The 21,726-nt window shown below is 35.7% G+C and overlaps 1 protein-coding gene across 1 annotated transcript in view; it reads right to left on the bottom strand.

The window, feature by feature from the left end:
* Positions 1 to 1,734: 1,734 nt before the first annotated feature.
* Positions 1,735 to 21,726, bottom strand: part of DYNC1LI1 (dynein cytoplasmic 1 light intermediate chain 1) — a 47,274-nt gene continuing 27,282 nt past the window's right edge. The window contains exons 6-13 of the mRNA XM_041734201.1: positions 19,630 to 19,723; positions 16,135 to 16,270; positions 15,033 to 15,144; positions 12,214 to 12,273; positions 12,047 to 12,091; positions 11,261 to 11,381; positions 9,845 to 10,000; positions 1,735 to 8,700 (exon numbers count right to left, since the gene is read on the bottom strand). Coding sequence (XP_041590135.1) covers positions 8,588 to 8,700; positions 9,845 to 10,000; positions 11,261 to 11,381; positions 12,047 to 12,091; positions 12,214 to 12,273; positions 15,033 to 15,144; positions 16,135 to 16,270; positions 19,630 to 19,723 — 837 coding nt within the window. The 3' untranslated portion in view covers positions 1,735 to 8,587. The remainder of the gene's footprint in view (positions 8,701 to 9,844; positions 10,001 to 11,260; positions 11,382 to 12,046; positions 12,092 to 12,213; positions 12,274 to 15,032; positions 15,145 to 16,134; positions 16,271 to 19,629; positions 19,724 to 21,726) is intronic.

Here is a 21,726-nt window from a genome sequence, read left to right as displayed (position 1 = left end):
TTTTTTTTTTTTAAGATTTTATTTGAGAGAGAGGAGAGAATGAGAGAGAGAGAGAGAGAGAGAGAGAGAGAGAAAGAGCATGAGCAGGGGGAGGGACAGAGGGAGAAGCAGACTCCCGTGGAGCAGGAAGCTGGACAAGGGGTTCAATCCCAGGACCCTGGGATCTTGACCTGAGCCACTCCGGTACCCCACACTTAAACTTTTCTAAAGAGATCTTTGCAAACAATGTGATTTGTTTGATATTCTATAGGACATGTCAAATTTGTGTATAGTTCCATGTCAATACCTGGAAGAACTCTGTAACTCAGTGAACTGGTATTTTCTAAAAGACCAGTAAATAACGTTATAAAATCACAAAGGGGAAAAATCCACTTAAAGTACAAGTCAGATCAATGAATTCCATACTGTAATTAACCTTTAAAAAACTAAGAATTGTTGCATTTTAGAAACCAAAAAGAAAATCTGCAATTATCTGGAAGAGCTATTAAAATACTTCTACCTTTTCTACCTATATATTTATGAGGCTGTATTTTCTTTATAGAATTCAAACAACATATCACATCAGATATAATATAGCAGATACTAGAATCCGGCTGTCTTCTATTAAGCTAGACATTACAGAGATTTGTAAAAATGTAAAACAATGACACTCTTTTCAATACATTTGTTTTATAAAAGTTATTTTCTATAAAAAATGTTATTTAACGTAACGTACTTACTGTTATTTGTAAATGAACATTTAACATTTTCCAGCTTTTATTTATCATGGCAAATATAAGTATGATCCATATTATCATTTATTTTTAAAATATGACACATAATTCTTTGGAGTCTCCTTATTAAATACACATGTAAAGGAGTCCAATGATCAAATTTGAGAATCATGGTATTTGAAGTTCAGAAAAAATCTTAACACAAGAGAAGACAGGAAAGAATTTTAATTTTAAAAAGATTTTGGTGATACAATGGGATCAAGGTACTACTCTGCCCCCAATTTATTTTTTTGTAATTTTTTTTAAAGATTTTATTTATTTATTCATAGAGACACACAGAGAGAGAGAGGCAGAGACACAGGCAGAGGGAGAAGCAGGCTCCATGCAGAGAGCCCAATGTGGGACTCGATCCAGGGTCTCCAGGATCACGCCCCAGGCTGCAGGCGGCACTAAACCGCTGCGCCACCGGGGCTGCCCTCTGCCCCAAATTTATGTGTAAGTATGTATATATGTATGTGTATATACTTCTCTTTCCCTATGTAGCCATACTTTTAGAAAATGGACAGTATCAACTATTATTCCTCAAAGTATGATCGTATCTATTCTCTAGTTATCTGAGAAATATCTTTAAACATATTCTTGAATTCCATGTACTTCTTCACATTAATTACTTCATGTATTTTTTATTAATGTATGGATTATAATTTTTCCTAAAATAACTATGACCACAGGAGAAGAGAAGTCTCATCAAACATTCTGCAAGAATTCCCTGACATCAACTGTCATCCTATTTCAGCAGGGGAACAACTGTTTGGACATTAATAAGGTGTTACATGAAAGAGGAACTCCTGTATTTTGGCATTTTGCAAACTGTAAAAGTAATTTCTCTGAAAAATGAAGCCCAAATAAGAAAACTGTAATGGCTATTACTGTTTGGGCTATTGTCAAGTTCCACAAAGGGCCTTAAAAAATTGATGTCTGATAGTTTTAAAGAAACAAAATGACAAGATTTACACCAATCTTTCACAAACTCTTTACAAAGAATACAAAAAAAAGAATACTTCCCAACTTGATTTATGAGGTCAACATAATCTTGATATCAAATACTGACAAAAATATGATGACAAATGAAAATTACAGGCCAATCTTTCTCAGGTGCATAATGCAAAATCCTAATAAAATGTCGGCAAACCAAATCCAGCAATATAATAAAACTAATACATCAAGTTAGATTTATTTCAGGAATACAAAGTTGGCTTAATATTCTTAAAAGGTAATGTAAATGATAACAATAGAAGAAAAGAAAATGATTATCTCAATAAAAAAAAGTTTATAAAATTTAACACTCATTCATGATAAAACTCATGATATAAAGTAACTAGGAAAGAAGAGAACTTTCTTTCTTTGATAGAGTATCTACAAAAAGCATGCAGCAAATACACTGAATAGTGGAATATTAAAAGCTTTCACTCTGAGATGGGGAACAAGATAAAGATGCTTCCTCTCATTGGTTCTATAGTATTCTATACTTGTGTACAAGTGTCAGAAAGCAAGACAACATTAAAAAGGAGGAAATAAAACTATTTGCAGACGACATGTAAAAAAACATAATAAATTACACATGACCTATTACATTAATAAAGGGATTTGAATAAGGTTTCTGTATAATATGATAAAGCTGTATTTTTTTACATCAGCAACAAATAAAATGAAAATTTAAAAGGATGCCATTAAAAAAAATAATAAAAAAAATAAAAGGATGCCATTTATGATAGCGTAAAATAATTCACTGATTTAAGAATCTATCAATAGGAGGTGCAAGATAATACATTGAAAAATATAAATACTGCTAGGCGAAACTAAAGAAAATCTATGTTAGTGGAAGAATATTCCTGTGTATAGTTTGGAAGATGTCCTAAAGATGACCGTGAACTCCAAATTGATCTATAAATTCAATGCAATCTCAATCAAAATGCAGGGTGATGTGTGTGTGTGTGTGTGTGTGTGTGAGTGGAACAGTTAATTCTAAAGTTTCTATGGAAATGTAGAGTCAAGAATCAAAGCAATCTTAAGGAAAAACAATACTGGAGGACTTGTTTACCAGCTAAAGGACAGAAATTGAGACTGTAGTATTGGTACAATATAGGCAAACTGGCAAATAGAAGAAAGTAGAAAGCCCAGAAACATAAGTATATGCAAATGGACAAAACATGACCAAATGGGCACCGCAGTGAAGAAGGATGATTCTCCCAACAATGGTACTGAATTAACTGAATACCTACATTAAAAAAAAAAATCTTGCCCCCTACTTCACAGCATGCATAGAAATAAATCCCAGGAATGTAGAAAAGTAAAACAATAAATCTTTTAGAAAAAAAAATCATAGAATATCATCATCTTGAGGGCAGCAAGATTTAAAACAGGTCATAAAAGCAAAAACCATAAAGAAAAGCTGACACATGGAACATTAAAATCAGTAACTCCTATTCATCAAAAGATCCCAGTAAGAGAGTGAAAAGGCAAACCACCAAATGAGAGATATTTACAATACACATCTGACAAAGACTAGCATCCTGAATACATAAAGAATAAGTCAGTTAAGAAAAAGTCAGTTTCCCCTTTACCTTCCTCCCACCCTCTCTCCCCCCAAAAGAAAAAGAAAATAAAACGGTCAAGACTTCTAAGATTCTTAAACGGGTACTTTACAAAAGAGAGTATCTGTATGGCCAATAAACATGAAACATGCTTCACTTTGTTAGTTATCAAGGAAATACAATTAAAACCACTAGGCGATCCTACTGTATACCTGCCAGCATGTCTAAAATTAAAGACAAACTACTAATCTACTGTCTCAACGAATTTGCCCATTCTGGACATTTTGTATAAATGGAATCCTATAGCGTGACTTTGTGACTGGCTTCTTTCATTTAACAATGTTTTCAAGGTTTATCCATGTTGTAGCATGTATCAATACTTCATTCCTTTTTATAACTTAACATATTCCATTGTAGGATATGCCACATTTTGTTTATCCATTTGTTGGTAGGTGTTTGGGTTTACATCTTTTTGCTATTATGAATAATGCTGCTACAGCCATTTGTATACAAGTTTCTGTGAGGACGGATGTTCTCATTCAGTGGGGTATTTACCTAGGGGTGGCATTGCTGGGTCATATGGTAACTACATGCTTACTCTTATGAGGAACCACCACATTGTTCCTGAAAGTGGTTACCAGTTTACATTTTACATTCCCACCAGCGAAGTATGGGGATTCTAATTTCTCCACATCTTTGCCAACACTCATTTTTAATTTTGGCTGTGAAGTGGTTTTGGTTTGCATTTCCCCAACTGCTAATGAGAATGTATATCTTTTTTGGAGAAATGTCTATTCAAATCTTTTGGCCATTTTAACGTTAGGTTACTTGTTTTGAATTGTAAGAATTATTTATATAACCTGGACACTAGACTCTTATTAGATATATCTTCTCTCAGAAAGGGAAATTCTTATAACCATTTTGGAAAAACTGTTTGGCTTTATCTACTAAAGCTGAATATACACATAGCCATGGACCCAGCAATCCATATCTACATACATACTCAATAGAAATTAGAACATATTTCCCACCACACGCATTTGAGAGTGCTCATAACAGCACAATTTGTAATAGCAATTGAAAAGCTGAAAGCTGCTAGGTTTAATGATGATCCTACAGATGTCCATATCCTAATCCCCTGAACCTGTGAATGTTACCTTATTTGGCAAAGGGACTTTGCAGATATGCTTAGGATTCTGAGAGGGGGGAATCAGATTTCCAGTTTCCAAGAAAGCAAGCAAGGAGTTTGGAAGTCATCTCTCCATCCTAACAAAAGGCTGAACTGAAAAATCAACGACTCTTTTTAGATTTGTCAGAGAAGTGAAGTCCCAGGGCCAAGCCCTATCCCCAGGTGGGAGATTTGCAAGTGGACATAGAATAACAACTTGCTTAACTAGAAACTCCCAAGCAGAAATATGAGGGAGACAGTACTGGGGTAGGGAAGCCTGAATTGTAACTGACAAGTTGCTGGAGACTGAGTAGGTAAGTCTGTTAGAAATCCCCCAGTCATAGGGGGTTCCCTACACTTTTTTGAGTTTTACTCTCCAGGATCTCAAAGGGAAAATCAGAGAAAAATCCCCTGGTGTTCTGCATGTAGCCATCCTGTCCCACCGGAAAAGGGGCTTGGGGGTGAAGATGGGAGTATGAGAAGCACGGTGAAGTTCACAGCCCAGGAGCACAGGCTCACTGAGACCTAATCACAGAACTACAGAATGCTTCCCCTCCCCCTAACACTCTCCCACCACATTACTAACAGTTTATTCACTGGAGTTCTTTTTATCATGTCCAGCTATCAACAGAAAATTACAAAGCATAGAAATAGGCAAAAAGTACTTTGAAGAGACAGAGCAAACGTCAGAATTGAATTCAGATATGGCAAAAATGAGTTATCCGGCTATGAATTTAAAGCAACTATGATTAATATATTAAGGGATCTAACAGAAAAAGTAGGCAATGTGCAAGAACAGATGGATAATATAAACAGAGAGAAATTCTAAGAAATAAAAAAATGCTAGAGTTAAAATAAAAAAGAAACTAACAGAAATGAAGAATCCTTTTTATGGGCTAGTTGACAGAACATGGTTGAAGAAAGAATCTCTGAGTGACAACATATATAAATAGAAATTTCCAACTAAAAAGCAAAGAGAAAAAAAGGTCGGAGGGGGAGGAGGCAAGGAACAGAAAATCCTAAAACTATAGAGATGTAACATACATATAATGAAAGTACCAGAAGAAAGGAACAGCAAAAATATTTGAAGCAATAATGACTGAGAATTTCCCCCAAATTAGTCAAGACACTAAACCACAGATCCAGAAAGTTCACAGAACACTAAGAAGGATAAATCCCAAAACTGCACCTAGGCATAATATATCAAACTGCATTAAAATCAAAGATACAAAATCTTGAAATAAGCCAAAAGGGGAAAAAATGCCCATAGAGGAGCAAAGATTAGAATTAGACTCAATTTCTCTTCAGAAATCATGTTAGTAAAGAGAGTGAAGTGTTGAGGGAGCTTACATTGGATTGCTCAGGTGAGCCCAACTTAATCACATGGATGCTGACACAAAGGAGGCAGCAGGTTCAGCATGAGAGACAATGAGATGGAAGCACCCAGTTGAAGATGCTATGCTGTTGGCCTTGAAGATGAAGGGACCGAGAACCTAAAGAATCCAAGCAGCCTCTAGAAGCTGGAAAGGAAGGAAACAGATGCTCCTTGGAGCCTCCAAAAGAAATCAGCACTGCTGACACCTTAATTTCTGTCCAGTAAGACTGATTTTGGACTTCTGACCGCCAGATAGTAAGATAACAAATTTGTATTGTTTTAAGCCACTAAATTGTGGTAACTTTGTTACAGCAGCAAGAGGAAACTAATATACATCCATCAATAGGATAATGGATAAATTATAATGTATTTGCAGGATGGAATATTATGGTGCAATGAGAATGGATAATTACTGCTACATGCATTTGTTGATGTGTCACAGAACTAATACCTCTTGAAAGAGGCCTTGCACAAAAAAGAATATAAACTCTAAGATCCCATGTATATAAAGCTTAAAAATAAATAAAACTTATCTATGGTTGTGGAAGTGGGGACTGTGATCCCTTGGTGGGTAGAGGTGCTGATAAGGGGCACATAGGAAGCATATGGGATGCCAGTAATATCCTTGATCTTGGTGATTAGTTGGTATTTCAATCCATATAACCTGATATCTGTATACTTTTCTCTATTGTATACTTCAATAACAAGTGCCTAAAAACAAAAAAGTTTTAAATAGTTTAAAAACAAATTTCCTTGCAAAAAATAGGGACAAAAATCAGTTTAAGATTTAAACATGGTAACACAAGGTTTTAAAACCGAATACCCTATAAAGTGAACGATTACAATTATTTCAGCTAATGACTCAATTCCAAGGATTTTCTAGTACATCTCCAATGTCATACAGAAAAGAATGAGTTGGCCTAGACATGCACACACAGCAGACATATCAAAGTATACCATGATGTACAGTCAGAGATTTTTCTTTCTTTCATTAGTCTTGCTTACTTCATCATGTACTACTTTAGAAAAATTGGTCTTTACACCACCATGACTGCAGAACCCTTTCCAGACTAAAGATTCTATCAGTGGCATTTTTCATCTCATATTTCCTCAGACAAAATGTTTTTACAAATTAATTTTTCCATGCCCATGAACAGCCTAAGTTTTTCCCACCCTGAAACAAATTATTACCCTCTCATGTATTTTTAGCATTTATATTTAACTATTAGGAGCCAAATGCTATTCAAAAGTAAAGATTTTAAAATTTTAATGAAAGGATTATGTTAGATAGTAGAGGTATTGTCCTCAAACATTTTGCTGAAAAAAAAATCTTTGGAATATATAAAGTAATAACAAAGGCCAATGTAAAGGGCAGTGGCCATTTTTTCCCATTATCTGTAATGATAAGTTAAATGTAATGTAAGTTAAATGTGCATGTGTTCTCTCGCTGAACTTCAGTAAGAAGTCAAACTGTTCTTATGAAGGTACTAAAACAAGCATTTAAAAACAGTATTGAAAAATCAGGTTTAACTACTAACAGGTGTTCTCACCTGTAAGAGAGGACCTATGTGTCAGTGCATTTGCCAAGCTTTTAAAACAGCTTCTGCCCAATAATGATAAAAGGCTACCTTTTTATCTACTAGAAATGCTGACATAAGATTCTGTAGTTTGAGACATGCTTGTGGGGAAGATGTGCTGATCACGGTAAACTTCCAACTTAAGGAAACTTACAGGATAGTGAATACCATGTATTCACTTGTCTCTCACAAAGATCAGAATGCTTAATAATCCTATCACGTCAAACACCTCAAAATACTAATGAATCTTATATTCATTGATAAATACAAATTATGTATAAGAGAATGCAACAAGTTATTTGAACCTGAATGCAGAGAATAAATACTTTATTAACTGATTACAGTTGAAAGTCACAAACAAAAAAGGGGTATATTAAGGCAGAGCCATATATATATCTATATCTATATATTAATACAGATATAGATAGACAAATCCAAAGACTGTTACCTCTTTACATTTTAATAACCTCTGCATTTTTCTTTTATGCATTTAGGCAGTGTGCTTTCTTTTCTTCTCAGTTAAAGAAATGAATCTTGGCCAATATTTCAAAATCATATTTTGATGACAACTTACAGGATCATGGGTTGAGACAATGACTAGTGTATAAAACGCTATCTGATAGTTTTCTCAGCATATCCCATGTGTGGTGGTTGTTTACACTGGTGTGGAAAATTTGACAATTGGTCATTTTCTCCTTTCCAGCAAAACTAATACATAATTTTTCAAATGATTTTAATAGTCTTAACTAAAGTATGCTTGGACTTCCAAGTCAGTCAAATGCCCAAAGCATATTATTTTCTGCCCTTTCCTAAACCCTCCTATGTTTTAAATAGCCTTTAAAGTATGATCACACGGCTGTATTTCAGATCTATAAATTCTGAGTTTTTCAAAATCCAAAATTATTTCCTTATGCAAAGTGGCAATGCAAACAGCAATCCTACATAGTGTAGAATAATTTTTCTTCTGTATAGCTTCCTTTTAAAAAAAATGGGCAACCACACACACACACACACACAAAAAAAAAAAAAAAAAGAAAAAAGAAATAAATTTAGTCCATCTGAAAAAGCACTCCAGTTCCCTAATTCCACTTTTGAAGGAGAAGGCAGAGGCAAGTTTACATTATCCCAGAAAACTGAATAAATGGCTTTATTTGGTATCTTCAAGAAGCTTCTCCTTCCGTAGGAGATGTAGGTGTTGTAGGAGAAACTGTAACCGGTTTGCGTGCAATTCTGTCTAGTTCTGCATGAACATCTGATAGGACAGGCTTCTGGCCTACATTACAGGGAAAAAAAAAATCAAGATTTAGATAGAAGTCAAAGTATCTTTTACGTCAATGTCTCCTCATTTAAAAACTGCTGACAGTTTCATTAACTTTATCTAGCATACTAAGTCATATAAACATCCTTAAAAATCAATCCTCTCGAAGAAAATTTTTTAAAAAACCCTCATAGGGTCTGTTAACAAATGGAAGTAAAACTACAAACTGTACATTTGATAAGGGTCTAGTAAACAAAATATATAAAGAACACTTAAAATTCAACAATGAAAAGACAAATAATCCAACTTAAAAACGGGCAGGGATTGAATAGACATTTCTCCAAAGATCTACAAATGGTCAATAAACACTTGAAAAGATTCTCAACAGCATTAGCTATCAAAGATATGCAAGAGTCAAAACCACAATGAGATATGACTTCATAGCCACTAGGATGGCTCTAATCAAAAAGATGGACAAAAACAAATGTTGGAGAAGATGTAGAGAAATTGGGACCCTCGTTCCCTGTTGTTGAAAATATAAAACAATGCAGTGTTTTGCAAAACACTTTGGCAGTTCTTCAAAAACTCAAACACAGAGTTACCACAGGACCCAACAATTCCACTCCTGCGTATATACCCAAGAGAAATGAAAACATATGTCATTTTCAAATATTTGTCAAAAACACATGTTCACAGTGGTTCTATTTATAAGGGCTAAAATTGGAAACAGTTTGTCTATCAACTGATGAGTAGACAAAGAAAATGTGGCATATGCATAAATGGAATTTTATTCAGTATTAAAAAGGAATGAAATAATGATAAATGCTACAATGTGAATGGACCTTGAAAACATTAAAGAAGGCATCTACTGTATGATTCCATTTATATGAAATCTCCAGATAGGCAAATCCACAGACAAAGCAGATGAGTGGTTGCCTACAACTAGGGGATTAGGAGGGAAAAAAGACATTACTGCAAATAAGGTAGAGGTTTCTTTTCGGGAAGATTAAAATGTTTTAAAAATAGATCATAATGGTTTGCATAACTCTGTAAATATACTGTAATACTGAACTGTATACTTTAAATGAGTGAACTTCATGGTATGTAAACTGTATCTCAATAAAACTATTTAAAAAAAAAAAGCTCTCGGTAACTATACCTGATTTTTTGGCGGACGGTGGTAAACCACTGCTTCCACTTCCAGCTCCACCTCCAGGGCTACCACTGCCAACCCCAGGGCCTCCTGGAGAACCAGTCTTTTTACTCAGCAAACTATTGAAGAAATTTGCCAGGACACCTTCACTTGTAGCTCCAGCTATTGAAAAAACAAAAGCCAAAAAACTTTCACTCAAAACATCAGATTCTTCTATAAATTATTAGATTAGTAATCACATACATAATAATTAATACTTAAAATTAATTAATACTTAAAATTTTAAGAGTTTTTTTTTTTTTACTTATTTATTCATGAGACACAGAGAGAGAGAGGCAGAGGGAGAAGCAGGCAGGCTCCCTGCAGGAGCCTGATGTGTGACTCGACCCTGGAACTTCAGGATCACGCCCCGAGCCAAAGGCAGACGCTCAACCGCTGAGCCACCCAGGTGTCCCAAGAGCTGTGTATTCTAAACTCAAGTCTGGTTTTGAGCCAGGGTAACGTCTCTCTAATTTATTCATATGTAAAACAAAATATCAGTAGGCTTTAAGAATATAATTATTTTAAAAAATCAGAATGATTTATTAATTATTCTTTTAAAGATTTTATTTATTTATTCACGAGAGAGCCAGAGACCTAGGCAGAGGGAGAAGCAGGCTCCCTGTGGGCAGCCCAACGTGGGACTTGATCCCAGGACCCTGGGATCACGCTCTGGGCCAAAGGCCGATGCTCAACCACTGAAGCACCCAGCCGTCCCCAGAATGTTATTTTTAAAAACCAAAAGCATTTAAATGGATGTTAAATGCTGCTATACTTTCCTTTTGACAAAGGTTCTTCAAACATGTAATTGTTGAGAAATGTCTGCCTCAAATATTACAAAACGCTACCTAAGCCTTTATGAGAACGGGTAGAAGTTTCAAGAGATAAAAGGGTAAAGGATAACATGAAACAATTCACAGAAGGAAAATACAAGTAGAAAGGAAATACCAGGGACAAAGCTCTTACTAGTATTTAAAGAATGCTGATTAGGTTGTGGCAAAGTTGCAACACCCAATGTTGACTTGTAAATTGAATAAGCCATTCGAAACACATTATTAAAAGACAAAAAAACGTATAAACTCTCACCTATTAATCCCACTTATGGCAATTTATTATGTTTATAGCTTTTTTATGTATTAACATGAATTTCTTCAATGGTCTACATAGGAGAAAGATTAAATGTAATACAAAATTTTCATAAAGCTTATACCATAGACATATTATAAAAGTTTGAATTTTGATTAACTATGAGATTATATCAACAAAGATTAGAAGCTATTGCACAAAAATGAAAACAGCTATGGAAAAGGTGGGAAGGTAGGTAGATTTCCTTTTAGTGTGAAATGTACTGTGTTGTCTTTCCTAGGAAAAGAGAAAATGTACCTTTCATGTTTGGATCAATTTTTTTGGACCCAGCAGGGATGGGTGACACGCTGGCAACATTGGATGACACAGATCGGTTTGGTGTTCGAGGGGAGCCTCCTGGGACTCTTGGTGAGGCATCCTATGTAAAAATAAGAAAGCCATAATTATGGCTTGTAGAGAAATTGGGAAACATCCAACTTCACAAAAGTTATTATAAAAAGAAATTACTTTTTAACTGTCCCCATCTGTTCTACTGGTACTTTTATTCTACAAGCCACTGCTGGAAATGTTTAGCAATCATGTCCTCAGTATCAGAAAATATCAGAGACCCATCACATTTAGAATACAAATTCTCTTTCAATGAAAAAAGAACATATTGAATAATGGAGTGTGATTACAAGTATAAGCATGGGAGTCAGATCCGGGTTCCAATTTGAACTTTCATCCTACTAGATAAAATCTCAGTCAAGCTATAAGGTCCTCCAAGGCCTCCACTTCCCCACCTGCAGAATAGGGCTGGTAGTACCTGCCTCACAGGGCTGTTGTGAAGATTTATACAGTAACACATATAAACGTTTCACATAGTAACTGCTGTGTGACAAGACAAAATGGATCTTTAGGATTTAAATATTTTTAAAATGAGTGAAGTTTATCCTTTAAAATGTCACAAATTCCAAAAGAATTCTTGATTCAAATTTATATCAAAGCACACCCATATGAGACATGTCTATGATTAAGGAAAAAAGAAACTAAACCAATAATGTACGGCACTTTAATAATTTTGTCAAAATCTGTAATACTGACCACAGGCCTTCCAGCTGCAGTTGGTGGTTGCTTTGCTAAAAGGGACTGAAAAACACAAGAGAGTCCTAGATTAGAAACTAACAGCATGTATTGCTGTAGTTTTAAAAATATATAAGAGCAGTTTACCCACTAACAATACTAAACCTGCTTCTGATATAATTTCATACCTGTAGCTTCATAAGAAACACCTGGTCATCTTCTGCCACAATTTCCTTCTCATGCACAAACTGAAATGAGCAATGCATAAATGAGCAAGTCTAGTATATTATGCTGAAACTATTAATAACATACTCTCTAGATTAAAAAAAGATTTTTCAATATAAACATTATCAAATTATATTTACATAAGTGAGCTGCCTGACCCAAGTTCCTACAGTAAAGCTGTTCAATAATGATCTGCAAAAGTATGAATGTTTGATAGCTGTGCTGTTCAATACTGTAGCCACCAGTCACCTATAGCTACTGAGCATTTGAAATGTGGCTACTGTGGGGCACCTGGGTGGCTAAATAGGTTAACCATCTGAGTCACGTCTTGATTTCAGCTCAGGTCATGATCTTGGGGTCGTGAGATCGAGCCCCACGTCCAGCTCCACACTGAGTGTGAGGCCTGCTTGAGATTACCTTGCTCTCCTCCTCTCTCTGTCCCTCCTCCACCTCACACCCTTTCTCTCTCAAAAAAGAAAGGAAGGAAGGAAGGAAGGAAGGAAGGAAGGAAGGAAGGAAGGAAAGGGAAGGGAAGGGAAGGAAAGGAAGGAAGGAAGGAAGGAAGGAAGGAAGGAAGGAAGGAAGGAAGGAAGGAAGGAAGAAAGAGAGAGAGAGAGAGAAGGGAGAGGAGAGGAGAGGAGAGGAGAGGAGAGGAGAGGAGAGGAGAGGAGAGGGAGAAGGAGGAGAGGAGAAGGAGAGGAGAGAAGAGAAAGATGGAGAGAAAATGTGGCTACTGTGACTCAGGTACTGACATTTTAATTTTATTCAGTTTTACTTAATAAGTTCTTTTTTTTTTTAAGATTTTATTTATTTATTCATGAGAGACACACACAGAAAGAGAGAGGCAGAGACCCAGGCAGAGGGAGAAGCAGGCTCCACGCAAGGAGCCTGATGTGGGACTCAATCCCGGGTCTCCAGGATCACACCCCAGGCTGCAGGTGGCGCTAAACCGCTGCGCCACCCGGGCTGCCCAGTTTTACTTAGTAAGTTCTTAGGCTACATGTGACTAGTAGCTGCTGTATTGGACAGCACAACCTTAGAGTCCTAGGTATATTAATCATGCTTATAAAATATGCTAACCAATAGTTAGGTGTTTTAAAAGTGAAAAGCAACTTGCCCCTGGTTTCTCTGAAATAAAAATATAATGGCTCTTCTACCTGCAGAATAATCAGGCAAAAAGCAGCAGCAACCATCTCCCACTTCTACTCTTTCTGTACAATGCATGCCATGGGTCTATTTTCCACCAGCAGCCAGAGCAATCCTTTTCCTTTATCACTGAGGAGTGATAAAGGCAAAGTGCTCAAACTTTGCCTCCAGTTGCTTTCCACCTCACTCAAGATGAAATTCAAAGTCCTAACTGCGCCTTCCTTCTTCTATCAGCCTGGCCCTCTTCTTCACTCTTTTCCAACCTCTTTGCCCTCTGAATACATTCCTGCCTCAGGACATGAGCATTTTCTGCTCCATCAGCATACAGAGCCATTCCCTAACCCCTTCTTCTTCCTTTTTTTTTTTTAAAGATTATTTATTTATTTATTTATTTATTTATTTATTTATAGAGAGAGAGAGAGAGAGAGAGAGAGAGGGGGGCAGAGATATAAGCAGGCTCCATGCAGGAAACCCGACACGGGACTCGATCCCGGGTCTCCAGGACCATACCCTGGGCTGCAGGCGGCGCTAAACCACTGCGCCACTGGGGCTGCCCTCCCTAACCCCTTCTAAAACAGCACCCCTCCATATGCCACTGCTCTCCCTCACTCTCCCCCATTGGGCTTTATAGCCACAGCACTTATCAGCACTTGAGAACTGGCACGTGCACCAATTTATTATTGCAGTATTGCCCTATTTAGCACCTAGTGCCTAAACAGGGGCTCAGGAGATATTAGTGGGATGAATAAAAGACAACCTACAGCGTAATTCTGGCAAAAGAGAATACGAAAAACAGCTGTTGTTTTTTTCCTTGACGTGTGCATTTCTTTTAAGAGAAATCTATGCCAAATATCATGCCAAGTGATTTTTCACTTGTCATTAATTCTCTTGTTTCTAATTACCCACAGAGGACAGATGCTCAATATCAATGTTTCGATTTTTAGTAAAAATCTTATTACATGTTAAATGAAAATTATTTTTCCTAAAGCATATCCACTTAAAAGCCACTGAGTACTATATATAAACATTATTATTATTATTTTTTATAAACTTATTTTTATACAACTTTCTGGAAACATCTGTAATATCTGACTATAGAACATGACCTATTATTTAACATGAAATCAAAATATGTGAAAGAGGAGTACTTTCTGAAAGATTAAATAGTCCTATGAATAACATACAACAATTAAGACTAAACTGGAAGCTTACGGATAGCTGTGGGCTAGTAACTATGGAGAAGATTCCAGATCTCCTTTAACAGATAGAAGCTAATATTTATTCTAACAATGTTTTCTTGGCTTTTGGCTGAGTTCTAGGATGGAAAGTTCACAGCTTCAACCTACTCAAACTCTTCAAGATCCATATATTCGCTACAACCAATCCATTATTTCCATTAGAATATGGAATCTGTACTATTTTCTAATATAAATATGCCAAAGGCTAAGAATTCATTAACTGAATAGCTAGTTTATATTTTGATAACACAGATCTTTATTTTAAGTTGACATCGGAAACATCCAAATTATAATTAGAAAAGCTCTTGATAGGAAAGGATCCTCTTACCTAACTTAAAATTATGGAACTCCCCCCACCACCACCAGGTTTAAAAGACTATACATACTAAAACTGTTACCTTTCGGACAGGTGGTTTAGTTATAATGTCTTCAAAATTATCTTCTGCTTTTAATGTTTGAAAATTTTCATGTAATATTCCTATTTTCTTATCATTATCCCACCCTGCTGGTCTGGAAAAGAAATGCATATGATAAATCTCAAACATTTATATTGTCATTCCTTCATTAAACCCATGATCACATTAAAGGGAACGTATCTAACCAATTATGAAAAAGTAATCAGCTTTTGGGGCACCTGGATGGCTCAGAAGGTTAAGCATCTGCCTTCAGCTCAGGTCATGATCCCAGGGGCCTGAGACTGAGCCCTGCATCCAGCTCCTTGCTCAGTGGAGAGCCTGCTTCTCCCTCTCCCTTTGCCCCTCACTCCTGCTCATGCTCTCTTTCTCTCCACTCCAAATAAATAAAATCTTAAAAAAAAAATCCAAAACTAATCAGTTTCTTTTTTTATTATAATGCTCAAGTTATAGCTTACTGACTTCTACTTAAAAAGGTTCTTAATCTTCCTGATTTTAAAAACACACAGTTTGGGGGGTGGGGGGTTAATTATTATTACCTCTCAATGTATTCACATAAGTTTTTATTTATTTTTAAAGATTTTATTTATTTATTCATGAGAATACACAGAGAGGAGACAGAGAGAGAGAGGCAGAGACACAGGCAGAGGGAGAAGCAGGCTCCATGAAGGGAGCCTGACATGGGACTCGATCCTGGGTCTCCAGGATCATGCCTTGAGCTGTAGGCGGCGCTAAACCGCTGAGCCACCAGGGCTGCCCTTCACATAACTTTTTAAAAGCATGTTTATACACTGGGTCCTTTATGTATCAAAACCAATCAAAGAGTAAGTAAATACACTGATATATGCACTCATTTAGCTATATATATAATAGTAAGGCCTTCCAAAAAGGGCTTAGGGCCAGCAATAAATCTAACGGGCAAAAATAAATTGATCAAAGCAGGTTATGAATAAATCAATCTAGGAAGAGATTCTCACCTGTGCATCATGGAAAGGTCTATTGGGTCTCACCTCAAAACCAAACATGAGGATTCACCATCAAATTGCAGCAATGACACATGATAAAATACACTTATGAGTATACTTACATAAATACTGCATCTTTTTCCACAACAACAGCAGGAATTTTATAGGGAAATCCATACAGTTTCTGAACAATATATTTATATACTAAATCTATATTTTTATTTTCTTTTACTGAAGTGTAAATAAGCGCTGCACCATCTGAATAATGCTGTTAAAGAAATTTTTGGACAAATTCCATGAACAGATACAATAAAATTCTGTGTTCTCAACTTAACATTTACATGCATATTGGTTTCAAAAATAGTTCCCAGAGGTACATTAGAGGGTAATCAAGAATTTCAAAAGTACAGAATACAGATAGACTAAAATGCAAACAGCAATATTTACAAAACTGAACTTAATTTAGGAGGCAAAAGTCTCATTAAGCCAAGAAAATAAAGGTAAATTTAGTAATACTGACATGGCTACTACCTCTACATTTAAAGCACAAGAGGTAATTTGTGTTTAACCTTCCTAATCCTCATGGAGAGCTATTATTTATTAATAACTATTTTGCTTGCATATTAAAAAAAAAATGGTGTCCACTAGTATCTCTTGCGGTTTTCACTAGTCACAGGAATTAGGACTTGAAGAGCAAAGCTCAGGAGACCCACTGAAGAGAGATGATTAACCAAGAGGTACTTTCAGGAAACTTTCAGGCAAGATTCAAAGCAAAAGTTGAAAAAAAAAAAAAAAAAAAGCAAAAGTTGATTTCATGATCAAAACTTGAGGTAACACCACCTCACATAAAGATGTATTAGTTAAAGCAGACTCTAACTTGGACCTCTTAGCCAAATGATATAGTAGATCCAAAGATCAAGAGAGGCCTGTGGAAAAGGGGCAACATGACTACTGACAGACGAGGTGTGGTCAGAGTGGCTATCAGAAATTCTACAGCCACTGCTAAGGACCATGCTCTAGTACTGCCCACTATGTCCTGAGATGATGACTCAGAACAAGGAGAAATGTTGGGAATGGTCAAACTTCTACTTCTGAGCTGGGATACTCATGAGTGGGAACCAAGGCTTATGAATCTAAGAGTGGTATTGCTAAATATGGCTTATAAAACTTGATAGAAACAAACATCTTAAGTAAAAGCTTAACTGTGTGAACTTTTCATTAACGAGTGATTTTTTCTCATGAGAACCAATTTATGAAATAGCTGACAAATTTGCATTGCAGTAAACATTTACAAAACTTAAAGATGATTTTGAACTGTTGCCTTCACACAGATACACACATATACCCCTCACCATCTTGAAGTGACTTCTCAGTTTGTATTCTAAAATCAATGGGCTCTACTGGAGGTCTGTAATTATTTTATTTTAGTTAATTTATTTTTTAAAGATTTTATTAAAAAAAGATTTTATTTTTTATAAGATTTTAAAATTTTTTATTTATTCATGAGAGATACACACAGGCAGAGATATAGGCAGAGGGAAAAGCAGGCTCCCTGTGGGGAGCCTGATGCAGAACTCGATCCCAGGACCCCAGGATCATGACCTGAGTCAAAGGCAGATGCTCAACCGCTAAGCCACCCAGGTGCCCCTTTAAAGATTTTATTTATTTGACAAAGAGAGTGAGCACAAGCAGGGGGAGCAGGAGAGGGAGAAGCAGGCTCCCTGCTGAACAGGAAGCCTGACATGGGACTCAATCACAGGACCCTGGGATCATGACCTGAGTCAAAGGCAGATGCCTAACCCACTGAGCCACCCAGGAACCCTGTCTGTAGTTATTTTAGTGGACAGTCTTCCTTCCTGATTACATTTCTGTATGTACATTTTCAAGAACAGCATTAAATGAATGTTTAAAGAGACTGCTTGTTGAGGTGCCTAAATGGCTCAGTCAGTTAAGCGTCTTCCTTTAGCTCAGATCATGAGCTCAGAGTCCTGGGATGGAGCTCCCACATTTAGCTCCCTGCTCAGTGGGGAGCCTGTTTCTCCCTGTCCCTCTGTCTGCTGCTCTCCCTGCTGTACTCTCTCCGTCAAATAAATAAATAAAATCTTAAAAAAAAAAAAAGACTGCCTGTTCCCAAATTTGCTAATCTTCAAAGATAACAAAAAACTCTATAGACATCTACTTCAATTACTCCCACTTTTTGTCTTCTTTTTGTAGACAAATACCCTTCAATTCAATCCAAGTCAACTATTAAATGACAGGAGAAAAGAAAGGGCCACGGGAAGGACAAAGTACTGAGGTGAAAAGGGGAAAGGGAAACTACTACCAGTGTCAAGTGATCTTATTCATTATCCAGCTAGGTTTCAGTGGTCCTTTAATTAAGTGTCCATTAATGAAAACGAAAAACTACAGACCCTATAGACATGTATACATTACTTATGATTCCTATCTACTCCTAATGTCGTCATTTCTTCATTTTTCAGACCCAAAAGCTTTGCTTCAGGAATGCAACCAGGAGGAGTAGGTGAGAACAGCTCTCCTCAGTGCACTCAAGCTGTGACAAAGTTTTCTTTCTTTTTTTTTTTTTAAGATTTTATTCATTTATTCATTAGAGACACAGAGAGAGACAGAGAGGCAGAGACACAGGCAGAGGGAGAAGCAGGCTCCATGCAAGGTGCCCGACATGGGACTCGATCCCAGGACTCCAGGATCATGCGCTGGACCAAAGGAAGGCGCCAAACCGCTGAGCCACCCAGGGATTCCCAAGTGACAAAGTTTTCAATAGCAAATTCTCTTAAAAGCATTCATTTACAACCCTCACTTTATTCTTCTTTTAATCATTATTGTTATTCAGTAGCTCCTCTAATCCTTGCAACCTAGACAAGATGCCTTGTACTAGGTTTTCTAACTTTGTGATCATCAAAAGCACCTAGAAAGCTTTTTTAAAAGCAGAGATTCGGGGCACCTGGGTGGCTCAGTTGGTTAAGCATCTGCCTCCAGCTCAGGTCATGATCCCAGGGTCCTGGGATTGAGCCCAGCATCAGGCTCAATAGGGTGTCTGCTTCTGCCTCTCCCTCTGCTGCTCCCCCTACTTGTGCTCTCTCACTCTCTCTCAAACAAATAAAGTCTTAAAAATAAATAAATAAAAGAGATTCTTCAGCCTCATCTTGAAATGTTCCGATTCAGTAAACCTTAAGCAGGGTACAGTCAGATTTTGAAACCACTGCATTAGACTATGGGTGGAGATGGTAACATAGCGAACATATTAAAAAATGAGAATACACAAACCTAAATATTGATCTTGCCTGACCACCACTCCCAATAAATGAACATTGCTTTGCAATCAGAATGTTTACAACACCAACTCATTAAAATTTTCCACAAAAGACTGATAATCCTTTAAAATACAGCAAATCAAAGTTATATATTTCAACACTTGCTTTTATAACTCAAAATACCCAGATGTAAATGATTTGGGAGCTAAAATGATATTTCAAACCAGAAGCAGAAGGAAAAAAGTTTATGGAATTTCTGAAGTCCATCAATGTAATTCTCTTAATTAAAAAAGCAAACAAACAGGTTAAGGTACAACTGCACCAATCAATGTAGTAAAAGGATACATTGTAAACAAAACTTCCGGATATGTGACTGAATAAAATCAAAATGCTCATCTCTGTAGTCATGTTCTTTTTCCAATACACTAATGGCATCACACTGTTGAGTTAAAATAATTTTAAAAAACCAACATTAACTTTAATCAAAGTTAAATATAATGATTTAAACAGTTCAGTTTTGGGTGGGGGAATATCACAAAACTACCACTCTGATATGGTGACTGAATATTAGAATATCAATTACTCCTATCTGTCTAGATTCTTTCAGTTGCAGTCAAGACTAACGAATAATTTTTTTAAAAAGTATTGATGTCCACGTTCTATTGAATGTTGAAAACATCAAAGTTTTGGTACATAAAGGAATGAAGAGTAACAGGACAAACAAATGGTCGCTCATACTTGCTGACTCAACTCCTTTTGACTTGAAGTTTTAAAGATCTGAACTCTATGCCAGTTCTATAAAACACGGTATATCTAGGAGTCTGTACCTTTCTCTATTTCCTCTTTGCTTCCTGTTTATCTGGTAACTTCTTAATTGACCTTCATTTCTTTTCTGGTTCTTTTGTTTACTCTTACTACAATCTTATCAACAGCAAAAAAAAAAAAAAAAAAGAAGGTGGGGGAAATGACAGGCTATTTTTGAACTGTCACTTGTACAGTCAATAAAACAATTCTTAATTCTGCTAGCTACAGAAAAATGTTACAAAAAAAATAAAACATATACAAATTACTTCAACACCTTTTGGAACTGAAGGTGTGAAATCTAAAAGTAACCATTTAATAATGTTCATTATATTTAATATTAATTTGGGGTCAAATCTGGTATGTAATTTTTTGCTATGCATATATACATCATACAAGAGTCTCTGTATAATGATACAGCATGTTTGTCCATTTTATAGAACACAGAGTAATTATTTCATATTACTAAAGACTTATTATTATTATATATAGTTATATATTTATAATTATATTGACTTATGACAATTTTGGTGAAACATAATAGTTTAGAAAAAACATTTTTTAAATGAAATATGAGGATCTGGACTTAAGGCAAGACACTTAGTCTCTCTGAATCTCAATTTCCAGACTCTTTAGGTAGAATTGAATCACCATTATTTCTCCATCCTAAGACACCTCTCCCATCCCCCTACACATTTTAAAAGGTCCTGAGCTAATACACAACTGATGGCCAGCTAATAAGCTCTTCTGACTTGAAAATTTTATGAATCTGACTCATTTGATACTAATTCAGGTCCCTTTAAGCTTAACATTTTTCCTTTGAAAAATAAGAGGTTTTTATAAGAGGCAAGTTGTAGTGTAAAATAGGGAAGTATCTACCAATAAATAGCTCTTTGTCAAACAAAATAAAACAAAAACCACACACAAAATAATTCTAGTGTGTGAATTTTAAAAGTTTTGCAGAAAAGGTGCAAGTAACAACTACTTATTTGAAAAGCACAACCAAAAAAAAAAAAAAGAAAAGCACAACCACTATTTGAAAAGCAGATAACAAATTTTGTTTTAAATGCTACCCCATCCCTTTGTTATAATTTTTGTAGTGTTTAAAATAAAACTTAAGCTAGATAAAATTTTTTTTATCATTTTCATTACAAAGATGAGTAAGTGCCATACCTCCCTTCAATTACATGTGCAAATTGTTACATGTTATAAAAAACATTAATAATTTTAGATCACAAAAAGGTTTATATGTTCTGTCATTTCCTAAACCATTCCATAACTTACAAACAATAAAAATACTATTTAGGACCATATGGGAAGAAGATGAACTTGAGTTAGAAATTTTTTTTGTTTGTTTGTTTTTTGTTTTTGTTTTGTTTTTTTTTAGAAATTATTTTTTAAAGGAGATTTGATGTTATCATAAAGTATATACAGTGATGGAACTAAACAGAATTTGGTAACAGCAATCTTATCAGAACCTCCTTAGTAAATAAATAAAAAGACCTTGATAACTGCATATTAACTTTACATAATGAGTGCCAGTAGGTGTTTAAATCTATTTTAAGTGCATAATCTTCTATTAGGATATTAGTATATCACAACTTAAAGTGGAAAGTATTTTATAAAAATTAATACTGAAAT

This window comes from Vulpes lagopus, chromosome 19 (assembly GCF_018345385.1).
Source record: "Vulpes lagopus strain Blue_001 chromosome 19, ASM1834538v1, whole genome shotgun sequence".
Classification (NCBI taxonomy): Eukaryota; Metazoa; Chordata; class Mammalia; order Carnivora; family Canidae; genus Vulpes; species Vulpes lagopus.
This window is presented reverse-complemented; position numbering and strand designations above follow the sequence as displayed.